The sequence below is a fragment of the Dreissena polymorpha genome, chromosome 8, assembly GCF_020536995.1.
Source record: "Dreissena polymorpha isolate Duluth1 chromosome 8, UMN_Dpol_1.0, whole genome shotgun sequence".
Taxonomy (NCBI): Eukaryota; Metazoa; Mollusca; class Bivalvia; order Myida; family Dreissenidae; genus Dreissena; species Dreissena polymorpha.
In genome coordinates this window covers 79,276,360-79,294,457 of record NC_068362.1, presented here as the reverse complement: position 1 = coordinate 79,294,457, position 18,098 = coordinate 79,276,360, and the positions used below count along the sequence as shown (strand labels likewise).

Below are 18,098 nucleotides of genomic sequence, written 5' to 3'. Positions count from 1 at the left end.
ACATCTGTTGACAACATCCCTCAAATCTGTTAGCAGCTGTCACAAGTTGATAAGACATTTGTTTGAAATATATGGGCCGTGCTCTGTGAAAAGGGGGTTTAATGGGTGTGCGTAAAGTGTCATCCTGAATCAGCCTGTCTGCACAGGCTAACCAGGGACAACACTTTCCACTATTATGATATTTTTTGTTTAAAAATAAGTCTGTTCTTAGCAAACATCCAGCTTATTTGGAAAGCATCATCCTGATAAGCCTGTGCAGACTGCACAGGCTAATCTGGGACGACACTTTATGCACATGCTTTAAACCCCATTTTCCCAGGATGTGGCTCATAATCATATATATGATTGAGATAGTAATGCTTGAGTTAAGGTTTGTCTATTTATTATTGAAGTATAAAGGATTTTGCATTTGTTTAAGCAATTGAAGGTTTTGGAATTATCAATGCTTGATAAGTAAGAAGAATAACTGCAATTAATTACACAATGATTTTAAAATGGAAAAAATGACATTTATGCCTGCAAATTAGGTTATTAAAAAAAGACTGAACACATTTGAGAATAAACTTATGAAAACCACAACATTTTAAAATTATAATGAAGATTCACTTAACAATGTGTCTAGATCTTGACAGATTAAATCATTTAAAGGTGATTCGAGTTGTGCATGACTGGACAAGTCCATCACAATACTATACTTACTGTTGATGCCCTGTGGGTGTGATGCTCAGTGCAGTGTGTGGTTGTCTTGCAGGCAGGCGTCCACACGCAGGATCGCCATCGCTCTGTTCTCCATGGTGATAATCTTCATCTTCACCGTCGTCATGGCGATGGTGGACACCAGTGAAAGTAAGCAACCCTGGCAGTACTCAGTGGACACTAACCACTGAATCTTTGTTTTAATAATGTTTAACTTCACATTTAATGACTACTGTTCAGTGATTTGTTTTTTTGCAAAAAATTACAGCCTCTTACCTGCTGCTCCCCAATGACAAATAGTAACATGTTTTCCCAAAACTCTGACCGAAATTCCCCTTATAAGATGCAGAACTTATCCAAATAATTTAATTATTGATTTATTAAATTTATATATACAGGGATATAATTATGTAACACTTAATAATATAAATTTTAAAATGTAGTTTAACATCAACATATAAACAATTGAAATACTGTTATTTATAATAATATTAATAAGGTGTTATTTTTTCTCAATTTCATGCTGTATCCCACTAGTTTCCCCAAACCAAAAGGCACAGGCTGTTAGATATGAAAGCAAAAAAAACACACTTCTGTTATAAACAAATGCTCCATGCTCAAATCTCTCTGGGTGCATATGCAGGGGTGTAATTTTTCCACAGATTTCCGTTGATGCAATTGACCCATGGATCAATTAGAGATTTGCAGAAATTCATACAAAAAGGGCCGACAAATGAAGCACTTATTGGCGGCATATTACATAAAATTATTATTATTTTTAAACCTCCACCTAATACAAGGGAAGCGTTATATGCACATTGCACTAGTAAGAGTATGTATCAGGTCTCTTCTTAATCCTCCAATGAAAATCAGTCTTTGAAAATTTGTTGGTAATTTCATAGCAAATCATGCCATTTTAAGAATACAGAGATAATTGTATGAACGACAACAAATATTGGTTATAGACAAAACAGTGTAAAACAATTTTAAATGGTCTAGAAATAAACGTACATGTAGATATAAATCAGTACCAGTGTCCAATTAGTTAAAAAGTTTGACTGTCCTGGTATGGCAAGAATTGCTGATCTGCTAAAGAGTTAACTGTGAAATTTGGGCATTGAACACTGTTAACCCTTTCAGTGCGCGAACCGAATTTTGAAGGCCTTTGCAAACAGTTTGGATCCAGATGAGACACCACAAAACGTGGCGTCTCATCAGGATCCAAACTGTTTGCTATTCTGATAGTATTCTTTGAAAAAAAATCGAAGAAAATGCTAATTTTAGAAATTCAGCAGACGACATTTTAGCAGAAGACAAATTTCCCAGCATGCAAAGGGTTAAAGTGCTGACTGTATTGCAAAACTTAAAACAATGAGGAAAATTGAAAGACTACTGGCTTCTGGGATCTTAATCCACTGACGAACTTTATAGAATTAAACCCAAATTAATATTGAATTCTACAATGTTGAATTGAATTTTTGTATTATGTGAAGTACAAGTGGTTTGTAGATATAAATTATGTTGTAAATTTAGGTGTTTATCCCTTTCCCACTTAGAAGCAAGTTGAAAATGGCTTTGTGCAAACAGCATAAAACCAGAACAGCCTGAGAGTAACTCGCAGTCTGTTCAGGTTTTATGCTGTTTGCTGCTCATCAGAATCTAAGAGTTGGAAACAAAGCCTTACAAACTTGAATCTAGTAAGAAAGGTCTTAAATTAAATGTATTTTTCTTTTTCTTAAATGTATTTTTCTAAGAGACTACACATAGGTAAAAATAGGTATTTAACCCTTTCAGTGCGGGAACCGAATTTTGAAGGCCTTTGCAAACAGTTTGCATCCAGACGTGGCGTCTCATCAGGATCCAAACTGTTTGCTATTCTGATAGTATTCTTTGAAAAAAATAGAAGAAAATGCTAATTTTAGAAATTCAGCAGACGACATTTTAGCAGACGACAAATTTCCCAGCATGCAAAGAGTTAAGGCTTGAAGAAGTCTGTCTCCTTGTTATGTATATGTCATTGTTCAAAATCAGGGGAAAGAGTTGTCCTTCCGTCTGACTACCGGTCAATCACACCCCTGATACAATATTGTATGTGTCTTGTTCTGTGAAAAATGGGCAAAATTCATGTGCGTAAAGTGTCGTTCCAGATAAGCCTGTGCAGTCCACACAGGCTAATCAGGGATGATACTTTCCGCTTAAATTGTATTTTTCATTTAAAGGAATTCCCTTTTTACCGAAAATCTAGTTTAAGCGGAAAGTGTCGTCCCTGATTAGCCTGTGCGGACTGCACAGGCTAATCTGGGACGACACTTTACGCACATGCATTATGCCCAGTTGTCTCAGAACAAGACTCATATGATTATCTTGATTTCCTTCATTTGCTTCATGTTACTGGACAATGGTATGAACCTGCAATGAGATGTTGTTTTCTTTCAGTTCCACTGACGTTCTTCATCATCACCATGGTTTCAGCTTCACTGTTGAACTGTGAGTGCTCCTACATGTTTTAAGCTCACCTGAGCCCAACATGCTCATGGTTGGTTTTTGTGATCGTCTTTTGTCTGCCATGAGCATTTGTATTGGTTGGAAGACCTGTCCCAATTTTGTCCCAATTTTGTATCAGCAGAGTTGGAAACAGATTCACATGAGGTAAAAAATTAGGTCACTGGGTCAAATAAAAGAAAAAGCATATTAGCACTAATAACACTAGATGTAACTTTTTTGTCCAATCTTCGTGAAACTTTGTCAAAGCATTTGTTCTTATTGTATTTTGAGATTAAAAAAGGTTCCAGTTTATTTAATAACATGGCTGTCAGGGGGCGGGGCAGTTTGCCTTATACATTAAACAGGTTTAGTGAAACAGTGTTAACAATCTAGAAGTTACGTATTTGGTCTTATCTTGTTCAAACTGCTCAAAACAGTTATATTGATATCTTGAAACATTAATAGCTTTATGGGTATAAGTTTTGCGTTCCGGTTTTTGGATCGCCACCGAGGCCATTTTTACGAATTGTGTAAATCTTTTGAGACATTTTTAGAAGGGGGGGGGGGGGAGGCAGACGCCAGTTCAAGTTACTCAATAAAAATCACCTGCAATGTATTATAATAAACCAGATCTGTGTTTTGTAAGGTTTACAGACTGCGGGAAGTGTCCTTTGATACCACACTGCCAGAATTGGAATTACCATAAAGCTATATATAGAAATTCCTCATATCTTTTTATAGTCAACCAATCATAATAGAGCGGAATGCTTTTTATGCTCCCCGAAATAAAATTTTGGCGGAGCATATAGACGCAGTTTGTCCTTCCTTCCTTCCTTCCTTCCTTCCTTCCTTCCTTCCTTCCTTCCTTACTTCTTTCCGTCACACTATTATTACCGTTTCTCATAGCGCCTTCAATACTTTACCGATCTCTTTCATATTTGGCATGTAGGTACCTTGCATGGACCTCTACCTTTTGATGAGGTTTGAGGTCACTGGGTTCAAGGTCAAGGTCAGCGAGGCTAATAATAGATTTTCCGTCACGTTTTTGTTACAGTTTCTCATAGGGCCTTCACTACTTTACCGATCTCTTTCATATTTGGCATGTAGGTACCTTGCACGGACCTCTACCTTTTGATGAGGTTTGAGGTCACTGGGTTGAAGGTCAAGGTCACCAAGGTTAATAATAGATTTTTTTAAGGTGGTTATTAACACATAGATTGACAAAGCCCATCATCAGGATGCATCCATCGTTTCCAACGATACTTGTTTAACAGAATTTAATTCTCAAGCGTGACACCTTTGACCTCTATTGTTCAATCAGAAATCTATTTGTAATCCGAAACACACTTCCAATTTTGTATGTCAATGCGACATTTACAAATTATAGCTTCAAATAAGAAGTCCTCTAGTTAACTAGTTAACAAGCTTAAAGTTGCATTTTTGGTCCAGTCTTCAATAATCTTGCTCAAAACATTTATTCACATTAAGTTAAGGCCAACTTAAAAAAAAAAGTACGTTCCCGTGGATAATATGGCTGCCATGGGGTGGGAAGTTTTTCCTTTTATGGTTATATTGTAACTGTGTTTACACTTAATGGCACTTTTTTGCCCATTGAAACTTGCTCAGAATATTGTCTATACAGTAACAATGCAGTCACAAGTCTGCCCGCTCATAAGTCGGGGGGTAAAAAATGATACGCAAATCGGAGATTTTGAATATGTCCAATTCATAAGTCGAGTCAGAAATTGGCCGTGCAAGAATTTCATAAACAGACACAATTTTAAATGTATGGGAAGTTTTTATTCTTTACATAGACCATGACGTCAATATAGCACTGTGCCAGGTAGACATAGCGGACATGTGTATTATGTACTTTGTTTAATATAATCAATACGATATATATTTAGGAAATCAAAAATAATATATGAAAATATAGACAAGCAAATCGTAATGAACCACATAAAAACAAAGACAACATAGGAAAACAGAACTTATATACATGAACATCGTAATTTACACATTAACGACATACGAAACACCAAACTTGCGTTCAGCAGCACTATTATTAATTGATTGCTCTGCAAATTCTATCACGCGTATTTTAAACGTATTGTCATACGCATGGCGTTGCAGTTTTCGAGGCATTTTCACAAATCAAATGTGTTAGTAAAGTTAATAAATTATTATTATAAAGTTTGCACTAAATTGTCAACGCTGTAATAATCCACAAACTTATAATCCGATGACACACTGTGATCACTTTAATCAAATCTTTGTACTTTTAATCTGACTATCAAAACAACTGATTTGTTCCTCGGTAAACACGTTTTTATGACAATGATTGACATAACCAATAGACCGCTAACTCCACCTTTGTTCTACATAACAGTTTCAAAGGCGGAGCTATGCATGTGCTCAAACATAATTAAACGATTACCAGAAAATAACAAACTCGCGATTGGTTAAACACGTCGCTTCACAAATTAAAGAAATTTTATATTATCGGCGAGAAGGGTGATGCTTTATGGCTTCTTGACAGGAAGCGGCTTTCCTTTGATGACCTCAAACTGTCAATTCACACAGGTTGCCAATTCTCGCTCTACTTTAAAAATGACTCGATCTTTTGTTTACACATTCAGTTGTAAAAAAAAACACCTGCTTACATGAAAACTTTGGATAAAATTATGGGGAAAAAAACAAGGGAAATGTTGCAGCAAACTGTGGTTATATTAATTGGTGAGTATCAGTTAAAAGAGGAAATTTTGTGTGTCATATTTCAACAAGTTTTCTATACAACAACAACAACAACTTTAACCATTTCTGCGGGGATCGATCTTAGTAGAATGTCATCATTATTTTTCATGGACGACCTTATAAGTCGAGACTGTAAATTCTATCAAATATTTTAGGAAAAAAATCTCGACTTATGACTGAATTTTTACGGTAATTATATTTCAACCTATCAGAAAATTGAACCGATCTGTAGATCCATTATAGCGCAGTCGGTTTAAAAGCAGGTATCTAATATAATGCGGGTGTGTCTTAGATCCTGTTAACAAAAATGGTTAACTGAATCGCTTGACAGATTTACATATTGGCAACTTACTACAAGGGCAGGGTATAGTAGGGAAGTGTTGCAAACATTTCATTTTAAGCTCGACTTTTATATATATAGTGAGGCTAGCCTACTCACTCCCGCGTCGGCGTTAGCGTTCCCGTTAGCGTGCAAATGTTAAAGTTTGCGTACTACCCTAAATATGTCCTTTGACATATTGCTTTTATATTTTGCATACTTCTTTACCAACATGACCCCAATCTATAAACAAGAGCAGACAACTGTATCAAGCATTTTGACAGAATTATTGCCCCTTTTATACTTAGAATATGCATATTATTGATAAATCTATGTTAAAGTTTGCATACCACCTCAAATATTTTCTATGTCCTTTGACATATTGCTTTCATATTTTGCATACTTCTTTACCAACATGATCCCAATCTATTAACAAGAGCAGACAACTGTATCAAGCATTTCGACAGAAATATGGCCCCTTTATACTTAGATAATTGAAAATTTTGCTTAAATTGCCATAACTTCTTTATTTATGATCAAATTTGATTGATTCTTTGACAAAACAACACTTACCTGACATACCACAATGCACTCCACCCAAACCATCCCCCATAACCCACCCTAGAATCCCCCCCCCCCCCCCCCCCCCCCAAAATAAAATGTTTTCCTTATTTTTGAAAGATCATCTATTAAATGCCCACAAACCCACATTATACCCCCCCCCTCCCCCCTCTTCATGATGGCTAACGTTATACTGTCAAGCACTCGAATAGTCGAGCGCGCTGTTCCAGTGATTTTTTGGATGTAATATTCGGCGTTATTCGGCCCCATTCCCCCATCTTTAGAGTGTATATTTTTCCCCCAAATATTTTTAAAAATCCCCTCTCGGAAGTGTTATTAAATTTTAATCAATACCTCAATAAGTATGTCTTTCGTTACGAATTTACTACAATTTTCCTGAACTTCATTCCCGTGTTTACTTCATTTTAGCCTTTACCGCAAACCGTACGTAGTTCACTATCACGACTTTCGCTTTACGACATCTACCGCAAACCATACATATTCCAACATGTCGCACAACAACAAAAGCTATCGTAAAAAAATTGACAAATCTGTTTTAACTGTAAAATAAATTGATATTCTTTTCAAACAAGTACAACTTAAAAGTCAGTCTTCTTCAAATGCCGGCAGTGAAATGCCAGAAACGTCCGGTCAAGAGAGTGTTAAAAGACAGTTTAGTTTGCTCAACCTGCTTTGCGCGCCACAGAGAAACAGGCTTGGGGAAGCTACACTGGAGTCCCTGATCAGACTTTGTCTGCACACAGAGAGACTTGGTGAAGAGGAGGTCACCAGAATAATTGATAAATTCGCTGAAAAGCCCAAAAATGTTGAACTTTGAACATGAACGTAACATGTTTATGAATAAAAGAGTTTGAATTCTGTTTTTCTCCCTCTGTATGGTGAATTATAGTGTTAAAACTTGATTTTGTACTGTTACTAGCTAAGCATAGAAATTTCCCCCTTTTCCCTTTTTACGCGCTTATTTTCTCCCCCTCAGGGGACCCGACCCCCTTCCCCCAAAACTGAAAAAAAACACTGTGTCCTCTGACAGCTCTTGTTTGTTCTCACATTTGATACGAGTAAGAAATATATGATATTTTACATGCAAGAATAAGGAATATATGATATATTACAGTGCATGATTATTAGAACTATTATCAGTGCTTTTCCTGTATATGATTATGCACTTGAACGAACTTTGACCCTATATTGACAGGTTGTGCGGGTGTCTACCAGAACAGCACTTTTGGGCTCGCTGCTATTTTGCCGATGAAGTACACAAACGCCATCGTACTTGGAACTGTAAGAACAATACAGTCTGGTGTTTTTTTCACCATTTTGGGATTGTGGTCGGGTCCCTTTGGAGTGGGAAATATCCTTTCCTTTTGACAAGCATTGGGAAATTAATGTTGTTGATTTTATGCTTACAAATACTCTTTGATAATAAAAGTGATTTCAATATTACATTGTCTAAGGTTCAACTTATAGAGCTGGATTTGGAGATGAATGACATGTTTAGACTTAAAAAATAGACTTTAAAAAAAAATTGTTCAAAAAAAAAAAAAAAAATTGTTGGAAACCTTCAATTAGGATTTTTTAGGTCCCATTTGGATTTGTTCTGTCTGCACAGGCTAATCAGGGACGACACTTTCGGCATAAAGTGGTTTTTTGCTAAGAAGAGACTATCTTTTAATGAAAACTAGCATTAAAGCAGAAAGTTGTGTCCCTGATTAGCCTGTGCTAACTGCATAGGCTTATATGGGACGACACTTAACGCACATGCATTAGACCCCCTTCTCACAGAGCATGGTCCAAAGGTAATCAAAGTGGATCAATAACTCTTTCAGTGCGGGAACCGAATTTTGAAGGCCTTTGCAAACAGTTTGGATCCAGATGAGACGCCACAGAACGTGGCGTCTCATCTGGATCCAAACTGTTTGCTATTCTGATAGTATTCTTTGAAGAAAAAAATCGAAGAAAATGCTAATTTTAGAAATTCAGCAGACGACATTTTAGCAGACGACATATTTCCCAGCATGCAAAGGGATAAGCACAACAATCGTCAGATCAACAGAATGTTTCATGCTTAAGAGCCTGCCTCACATGGTCAAGGTCAAAGTTTGAGTTCAAAGGTCAAATCGTGTCCAGATCAAAAAACTTTGTTTTGCAAAGAGAAAACTCAGAGTTAAAGGGGCCTTTTCACATATTTTTGCATTTTTTTAACTTATTCATTAAATGCTTTATATTGATAAATGTAAACATTGGATCGTAAAAGCTCCAGTAAAAAATAAAGAAAAAAATTTAAAAAAAGGAAAAGAACATTGCCCGGAGCAGGTTTCGAACCAGTGACCCCTGGAGTCCTACCAGAGTCCTGAAGTAAAAACGCTTTAGCCTACTGAGCTATTCCGCCGAGTACGCATATTTGATGTATTTTATACATTATATAAGCAATCTTCGTATTTTCACAAAATTTAACGACAAAAACAAAACTCTCCAAATTATTCAATCGTTTCGCGTTGCAACGCTTTATAATTTTTAGGTTTTAAAATCGTCAAAAGATGCATATAATGGCTTTATTAGAGCATGGTTAATGTTCAGTATAACTGTTTTCTCACAAATATCATAACTAAAACGAAAACTTACGAATCTGAAACAACTTTTTTCAATTTTGTCAATTTACCAAAGCGTGAAAAGAGCCCTTTAAATTTGGAAGAAATGGTTGCCATTTTAAGACAATGTGTCTCGAGCAGGTCCCCAATATCTAGGTAAACATATATATAAGGAAGTCCAAAAGTTTTATAAAGCGTGAACATGTGTGCATATTAAATGTGGGAGAAAAATAAAATGTCGCAATAATTACAAAACATATATATTTCATTTAACCCTTTCCCACTCAGAAGCAAAGTGAAAATGGCTATGTGCAAAGAGCATAAAACCAGAACAGCCTGCAAGTAACTCGTAGTCTGTTCAGGGTTTATGCTGTTTGCTGCTCATCAGTATCTAAGGATTGGAAATGAAGCCTTTACAGCTTGAATATACCAAGAAAGGTTTTTAATCAAATTTAACTTTCTAAGGGACTACAAATGCGTCGACGTATGTATCGAAGTGGTAAAGGGTTAAATGATTTAGAAAAATCTGTAAAGCAGACATATTATGTTTCTATTCAAATGAAATTATTTTTAATTTGAAACTACATACTTTCCAGAACCTGAGTGGCATCTTCACATCAGTTATCAACATCATCTCTATAGCTGGTAAGTCCCAGACCACTAGATATCAGTATACACTTATTTCATGGATGCGCGGTGAACAGTCAAAACTGTTTCCCAAGGTATCAGGGATGACTTTGGTACAGTTCCAAATGTCAGCCCTGACACCGAGGGACAACAGTTTTGACTGTTCACCAAGCATCCATGAAATAAGTGTTTTATTACCTGATCAAATTTCCAACATAGAAATAACGGCAAACTAATTTTTTTTATCCCATCATCAGACATGCATTGTCGAAATAAACCACTGTGGAATAAATTTTCCTCTATTTCGGCAATGCTGAAATATAGCTGTCACGCGCGGCGGAGAATGGTCATATTACTCAGAATCAACTATAAAGTAATCATTTTTAGTAAAATCGAATCAGATTCAACAAAACAAACAATTTGATACTAAGATGTAATATATTTTTAACACATAATGCAACTCAAAAAGCAAAAAAACATTATTTACAAATATTACGTGCGCGTACTCGTGACGTCATTATTAACACGTCATACGACACAATGCATGTTCTTTCACCCTAAAGCTGCAGTTGTTTAGTGGTTTTTTTTCATTATTTCTTAAAAAATCGGGGACGTAGAGGTATGATAAACAGAAAAACAGGTTAGTTACTGATCTTTTTGTAGTGTATTAGGCTCGGCACGATTAAAATAATGAAACTATGTTTGCTTAAAATAACTTTGGGATTTTCGGTGTAGTTCGATTTTCCTATTCTATTTTTAAAGAAATAATTAACGAATAAGAAAATTGATGGGATAAATCAAATACTAGGTCGGTGCCGAATAAAGCAAAGTTTATTTTGCTCGGCACAAAAATCTGACCCACTCGCCAAGGCTCGTGGTTCAGATTTTCTAAGCCTCGCAAAATAAACTTTGCTTTATTCGTCACCGACCTAGTATTCTCTATATTTACACACAACAGTAATCGATAGAATAAATAAATAATTTTGACTGTTTAACTGTAAAACGACGTCATTTTTTCGACGAAATGACGTCATTCAGTCATCTGCTGAATTTCTAAAATTAGCATTTTCTTCGATTTTTTTCAAAGAATACTATCAGAATAGCAAACAGTTTGGATCCTGATGAGACGCGTCTCATCTGGATCCAAACTGTTTGCAAAGGCCTTCAAAATTCGGTTCCAGCACTGAAAGGGTCTACTTCTTCAGTACAGCTACTATCTAAGTAGAAAAACTTTCTACAGCACAATAACTACTTCCCTATGTACAATATCTACTCACTAAAGTGCAGTTACTACTGTCTACAGTACAACAACTACTGACTACACTACAAAGCTGCTTGCATCTGTACAAGTTGTGCTGTTTACTGTACAATAACTACTGACTTCAGTACAACAGCTACTGTCAACTATACAAAAACTTCTATCTGCAGTACAACAGCTACTATCTACTGTACGATAACTACTGTCTACATTACAACAGCTACTATCTACTGTACAATAACTACTGTCTACATTACAACAGCTACTATCTACTGTACAATAACTACTGTCTACATTACAACAGCTACTGTCAACTATACAAAGACTACTGTCTGCAGTACAACAGCTACTATCTACTGTACAATAACTACTGACTGCAGTACAACAGCTACTATCTACTGTACAATAACTACTGTCTGCAGTACAACAGCTACTGTCAACTATACAAAGACTACTGTCTGCAGTACAACAGCTACTGTCAACTATACAAAGACTACTGTCTGCAGTACAACAGCTACTGTCAACTATACAAAGACTACTGTCTGCAGTACAACACCTACTATCTACTGTACAATAACTACTGTCTGCATTACAACAGCTACTGTCAACTATACAAAGACTACTGTCTACATTACAACAGCTACTATCTACTGTACAATAACTACTGTCTACATTACAACAGCTACTGTCAACTATACAAACACTACTGTCTGCAGTACAACAGCTACTATCTACTGTACAATAACTACTGTCTGCAGTACAACAGCTACTATCTACTGTACAATAACTACTGTCTGCAGTACAACAGCTACTATCTACTGTACAATAACTACTGTCTGCAGTACAACAGCTACTGTCAACTATACAAAGACTACTGTCTGCAGTACAACAGCTACTGTCAACTATACAAAGACTACTGTCTGCATTACAACAGCTACTATCTACTGTACAATAACTACTGTCTGCAGTACAACAGCTACTATCTACTGTACAATAACTACTGTCTTCAGTACAACAGCTACTATCTACTGTACAATAACTACTGTCTGCAGTACAACAGCTACTATCTACTGTACAATAACTACTGTCTGCAGTACAACAGCTACTATCTACTGTACAATAACTACTGTCTGCAGTACAACAGCTACTGTCAACTATACAAAAACTACTGTCTACAGTACAACAGCTACTGTCAATTATACAAAGACTACTGTCTGCAGTACAACAGCTACTATCTACTGTACAATAACTACTGTCTGCAGTACAACAGCTACTGTCAACTATACAAAAACTACTGTCTGCAGTACAACAGCTACTGTCAACTATACAAAGACTACTGTCTGCAGTACAACAGCTACTATCTACTGTACAATAACTACTGTCTGCAGTACAACAGCTACTATCTACTGTACAATAACTACTGTCTGCAGTACAACAGCTACTATCTACTGTACAATAACTACTGTCTGCAGTACAACAGCTACTATCTACTGTACAATAACTACTGTCTGCAGTACAACAGCTACTGTCAACTATACAAAAACTACTGTCTGCAGTACAACAGCTACTGTCAACTATACAAAGACTACTGTCTGCAGTACAACAGCTACTATCTACTGTACAATAACTACTGTCTGCAGTACAACAGCTACTGTCAACTATACAAAAACTACTGTCTGCAGTACAACAGCTACTGTCAACTATACAAAGACTACTGTCTGCAGTACAACAGCTACTATCTACTGTACAATAACTACTGTCTGCAGTACAACAGCTACTGTCAACTATACAAAAACTACTGTCTGCAGTACAACAGCTACTGTAACTATACAATAACTACTGTCTGCAGTACAACAGCTACTATCTACTGTACAATAACTACTGTCTGCAGTACAACAGCTACTATCTACTGTACAATAACTACTGTCTGCAGTACAACAGCTACTGTCAACTATACAAAGACTACTGTCTGCAGTACAACAGCTACTGTCAACTATACAAAGACTACTGTCTGCAGTACAACAGCTACTGTCAACTATACAAAGACTACGGTCTGCAGTACAACAGCTACTGTCAACTATACAAAGACTACTGTCTGCAGTACAACAGCTACTGTCAACTATACAAAGACTACTGTCTGCAGTACAACAGCTACTATCTACTGTACAATAACTACTGTCTGCAGTACAACAGCTACTGTCAACTATACAAAGACTACTGTCTGCAGTACAACAGCTACTGTCAACTATACAAAGACTACTGTCTGCAGTACAACAGCTACTATCTACTGTACAATAACTACTGTCTACATTACAACAGCTACTATCTACTGTACAATAACTACTGTCTGCAGTACAACAGCTTCTGTCAACTATACAAAAACTACTGTCTGCAGTACAACAGCTACTGTCAACTATACAAAGACTACTGACTGCAGTACAACAGCTACTGTCAACTATACAAAGACTACTGACTGCAGTACAACAGCTACTGTCAACTATACAAAGACTACTGACTGCAGTACAACAGCTACTGTCAACTATACAAAGACTACTGTCTGCAGTACAACACCTACTATCTACTGTACAATAACTACTGTCTGCATTACAACAGCTACTGTCAACTATACAAAAACTACTGTCTGCAGTACAACAGCTACTGTCAACTATACAAAGACTACTGACTGCAGTACAACAGCTACTATCTACTGTACAATAACTACTGTCTGCAGTACAACAGCTACTGTCAACTATACAAAGACTACTGACTGCAGTACAACAGCTACTGTCAACTATACAAAGACTACTGACTGCAGTACAACAGCTACTATCTACTGTACAAAAACTACTGTCTGCAGTACAACAGCTACTGTCAACTATACAAAGACTACTGTCTGCAGTACAACAGCTACTGTCAACTATACAAAGACTACTGTCTGCAGTACAACAGCTACTATCTACTGTACAATAACTACTGTCTGCAGTACAACAGCTACTGTCAACTATACAAAGACTACTGTCTGCAGTACAACAGCTACTGTCAACTATACAAAGACTACTGTCTGCAGTACAACAGCTACTGTCTACTGTACAATAAGCACAGCCATTACAGACTTCATTTCAACAGCTTCTGTCAACTGTGCAATATCTGCTGTCTACTGTACAACATAAAACTTATGCTGTCTTCTTTACAACATTATGCTGTCTACAGTACAACATTATGCTATCTACTGTACAACGTCTACTGTCCTTCAACTACTATCTTTATTGCAACATCATCTACCTTCTTTTCATCAGGTGCAACAATTCTTACACCTTGCTTGAATACATCCCCATGTGTGTCATATAATCGTCATGTGTGATCAGGATGTCTGCATAGTGATAATAGCGTTTAAGGTGAGCCTTGGAAAAATGAATTACACAAAAGACATTTTATAGTTTGCAAAGTCCGACCATTATGCCTTATTGGTAACTATGAATTATATAGATTGCAATTTTACAGGGAACACATTTTTATTTCCCCCACCACCATAGTGGGGGACATATTGTTTTTGCCCTGTCTGTTGGTTTGTGTGTTTGCGTCAAACTTTAAAATTTGCCATAACTTTTGCAATATTGAAGATAGCAACTTGATATTTGGCGTGCATGTGTATCTCATGGAGCTGCACATTTTTAGTGGTGAAAGGTCAAGGTCATCCTTCAAGGTCAAATATATGGGTCAAAATCGCTCATTTAATGAACACCTTTGCAATATAAAAAGATAGCAACTTGATATTTGGCATGCATGTGTATCTCATGGAGCTGCACATTTTGTGTGGTGAAAGGTCAAGGTCATCCTTCAAGGTCAAAGGTCAAATATATGGGACATGGTGTTTCACAAACACATCTTGTTAATTTCTGTAACATTTTCATTATTTCCTTTGTTCCAATTTCCATTATATTTCTTTACCTTAACACTATTTACTTAGTAAAATGATATAACTCTTAAGACCCTTAAGTATTAAAGGTTTCTCACTTGATGAAGTGTTACCTGCCAGTATATGTGTGTCAGCTGGTGTTTGTTGTGTGACCTTTCAGTACAGGTGTCAGTTGGTGTTTGTTGTGTGACCTCTCAGTACAGGTGTGTCAGCTGGTGTTTGTTGTGTGACCTGTCAGTATATGTGTGTCAGCTGGTTTTTGTTGTGTGACCTCTCAGTACAGGTGTGTCAGCTGGTGTTTGTTGTTTCAGGGTCCCCCAATCCACGCACGTCTGCTGTCTACTACTTCATAGTGGCCATTGTGGTCCTACTGGTGGCCTTTGACTGCTACTTCCTTCTGCCACTGACGGTGAGTCTGCTGAGGCAGACAGTCCTAGTATTTAATCAATCATTTTTGCAGGGTTATTACCTATGCTGTTCCCTACCGGTGAAACTGGAGGGGACTTATGGTTTGCACTCTGTCAGTCTGTCTGTCAGCCAATCTGTCTGTCACACTTTTCTGGATCCTGCGATAACATTAAAAGTTCTTCATATTTTTTCTTGAAACTTAAAACATGGATAGATGGCAATATGTAGATTATGCACATAATTTCATTTTGTTCCTACATCAAGAATTCTGGTTGCTATGGCAACAAATATATATATAAAAAAATAATCTGACAATGGTGGAGTTTCAGCGGTAGGGGACAATATTGCTTGGCTATCTCTTGTTAGTACTATTATCATATCACTGATATGTGTAGTATTATATATCCCTTACAGGTATAGTATTGTCTGATATTTATGCCCCCCTTCAAAGAAGAGGGGGTATATAGTTTTGCACATGTCGGTCTGCCCACCAGATGGTTTCCGGATGATAACTCAAGAACGCTTAGGCCTAGGATCATGAAACTGCATAGGTACATTGATCATGACTGGCAGATGAACCCTATTGATTTTCAGGTCACCAGGTCAAAGGTCAAGGTCACAGTGACTTTAAATAGTCAAATGGTTTCCAGATGATAACTCAAGAATGGTAAGGCCTAGGATCATGAAACTTCATAGGTGCATTGATCATGACTGGCAGATGAACCCTATTGATTTTCAGGTCACTAGGTCAAGGTCACAGTGACTCAAAATAGTAAAATGGTTTCCGGATGATAACTCAAGAATGCTTACGCCTAGGATCATGAAACTTCATAGGTACATTGATCATGACTGGCAAATGACCCCTGTTGATTTTCAGGCCACTAGGTCAAAGGTCAAGGTCACAGTGACTCAAAACAGTAAAATGGTTTCCTGATGATAACTCAAGAATGCTTACGCCTAGGATCATGAAACTTCATAGGTACATTGATCATGACTGGCAGATGAACCCTATTGATTTTCAGGTCACCAGGTCAAAGGTCACAGTGACATGAAACAGTTAAATGGTTTCCGGATGATTACTCACGAATGCTAACGCCTAGGATCATGAAACTTCATAGGAACATTGATAATGACTGGCAGATGACCCCTATTGATTTTCAGATCACTAGGTCAAAGGTCAAGGTCACAGTGACTCGAAATAGTAAAATGGTTTTCGGATGATAACTCAAGAATGCTTACACCTAGAATCATGAAGTTTCATAGGTACATTGATCATGACTGGCAGATGAACCCTATTGATTTTCAGGTCAAAGGTCAAGGTCACAATGACTTTAAATAGTAAAATGGTTTCCAGATGATAACGCAAGAATGCTAAGGCCTAGGATCATGAAACTTCATAGGTGCATTGATCATGACTTGCAGATGACACCTATTGATTTTCAGGTCACTAGGTCAAGGTCACAGTGACTCGAAATAGTAAAATGGTTTCCGGATGATAACTCAAGAATGCTTATGCCTAGGATCATGAAACTTCATAGGTTTATTGATCATAACTGGCAAATGACCCCTATTGATTTTCAGGTCACTAGGTCAAAGGTCAAGGTCACAGTGACTCAAAACAGTAAAATGGTTTCCGGATGATAACTAAAGAATGCTTACGCCTATTATCATGAAACTTCATAGGTACATTGATCATGACTGGCAGATGGCCCCTATTGATTTTCAGGTCAAAGGTCAAGGTCACAGTGACATGAAACAGTAAAATGGTGTCCGGATGATTACTCACAAATGCTTACGCCTAGGATCATGAAACTTCATAGGAATATTGATAATGACTGGCAGATGACCCCTACTGATTTTCAAGTCACTAGGTCAAAGGTCAAGGTCACAGTGACTCGAAATAGTTAAATGGTTTCCGGATGATAACTCAAAAATGCTTACACCTAGGATCATGAAGCTTCAAAGGTAAATTGATCATGACTGGCAGATGACCCCTATTAATTTTCAGGTCACTAGGTAAAAGGTCAAGGTCACAGTGACTCAAAACAGTAAAATGGTTTCCTGATGATACCTCAAGAATAATTAGGCCTAGGATCATGAAAATTCATAGGTACATTGATCATGACTGGCAGATGACCCCTTTTGATTTTCAGGTCACTAGGCCAAAGGTCAAGGTCACAGTGACAAAAAGCGTATTCATACAATGGCTGCCACTACAACTGACAGCCCATATGGGGGGCACGCATGTTTTACAAACAGCCCTTGTTATTGCATCATATCCCTTCCAGTTCTAATGTAATTTCGCTAAATTGTGTAGGATTATATCCCTTCCAATTTTAATATCATTTGAAAGATATGTGTAGGACAATATGGCTGCAAGTTTTAATTTCATGTCACTGACATATGCAGGAATTAAATGATATGGATGTGAACAGATTGGAAAGCTTTTTCCATTCCGATGCTATA

The 18,098-nt window shown here is 37.0% G+C and overlaps 1 protein-coding gene across 3 annotated transcripts in view; it reads left to right on the top strand.

Annotated features, from left to right (window-relative positions):
• LOC127841235 (equilibrative nucleoside transporter 1-like) overlaps positions 1–18,098 on the top strand; it is a 63,207-nt gene that overhangs the window by 33,257 nt on the left and 11,852 nt on the right. For all 3 annotated transcript variants that reach the window (XM_052369892.1, XM_052369893.1, XM_052369891.1), the window contains exons 6-10: positions 752–846; positions 3,133–3,183; positions 8,031–8,116; positions 10,020–10,068; positions 15,536–15,633. In XM_052369892.1, coding sequence (XP_052225852.1) covers positions 752–846; positions 3,133–3,183; positions 8,031–8,116; positions 10,020–10,068; positions 15,536–15,633 — 379 coding nt within the window. The remainder of the gene's footprint in view (positions 1–751; positions 847–3,132; positions 3,184–8,030; positions 8,117–10,019; positions 10,069–15,535; positions 15,634–18,098) is intronic.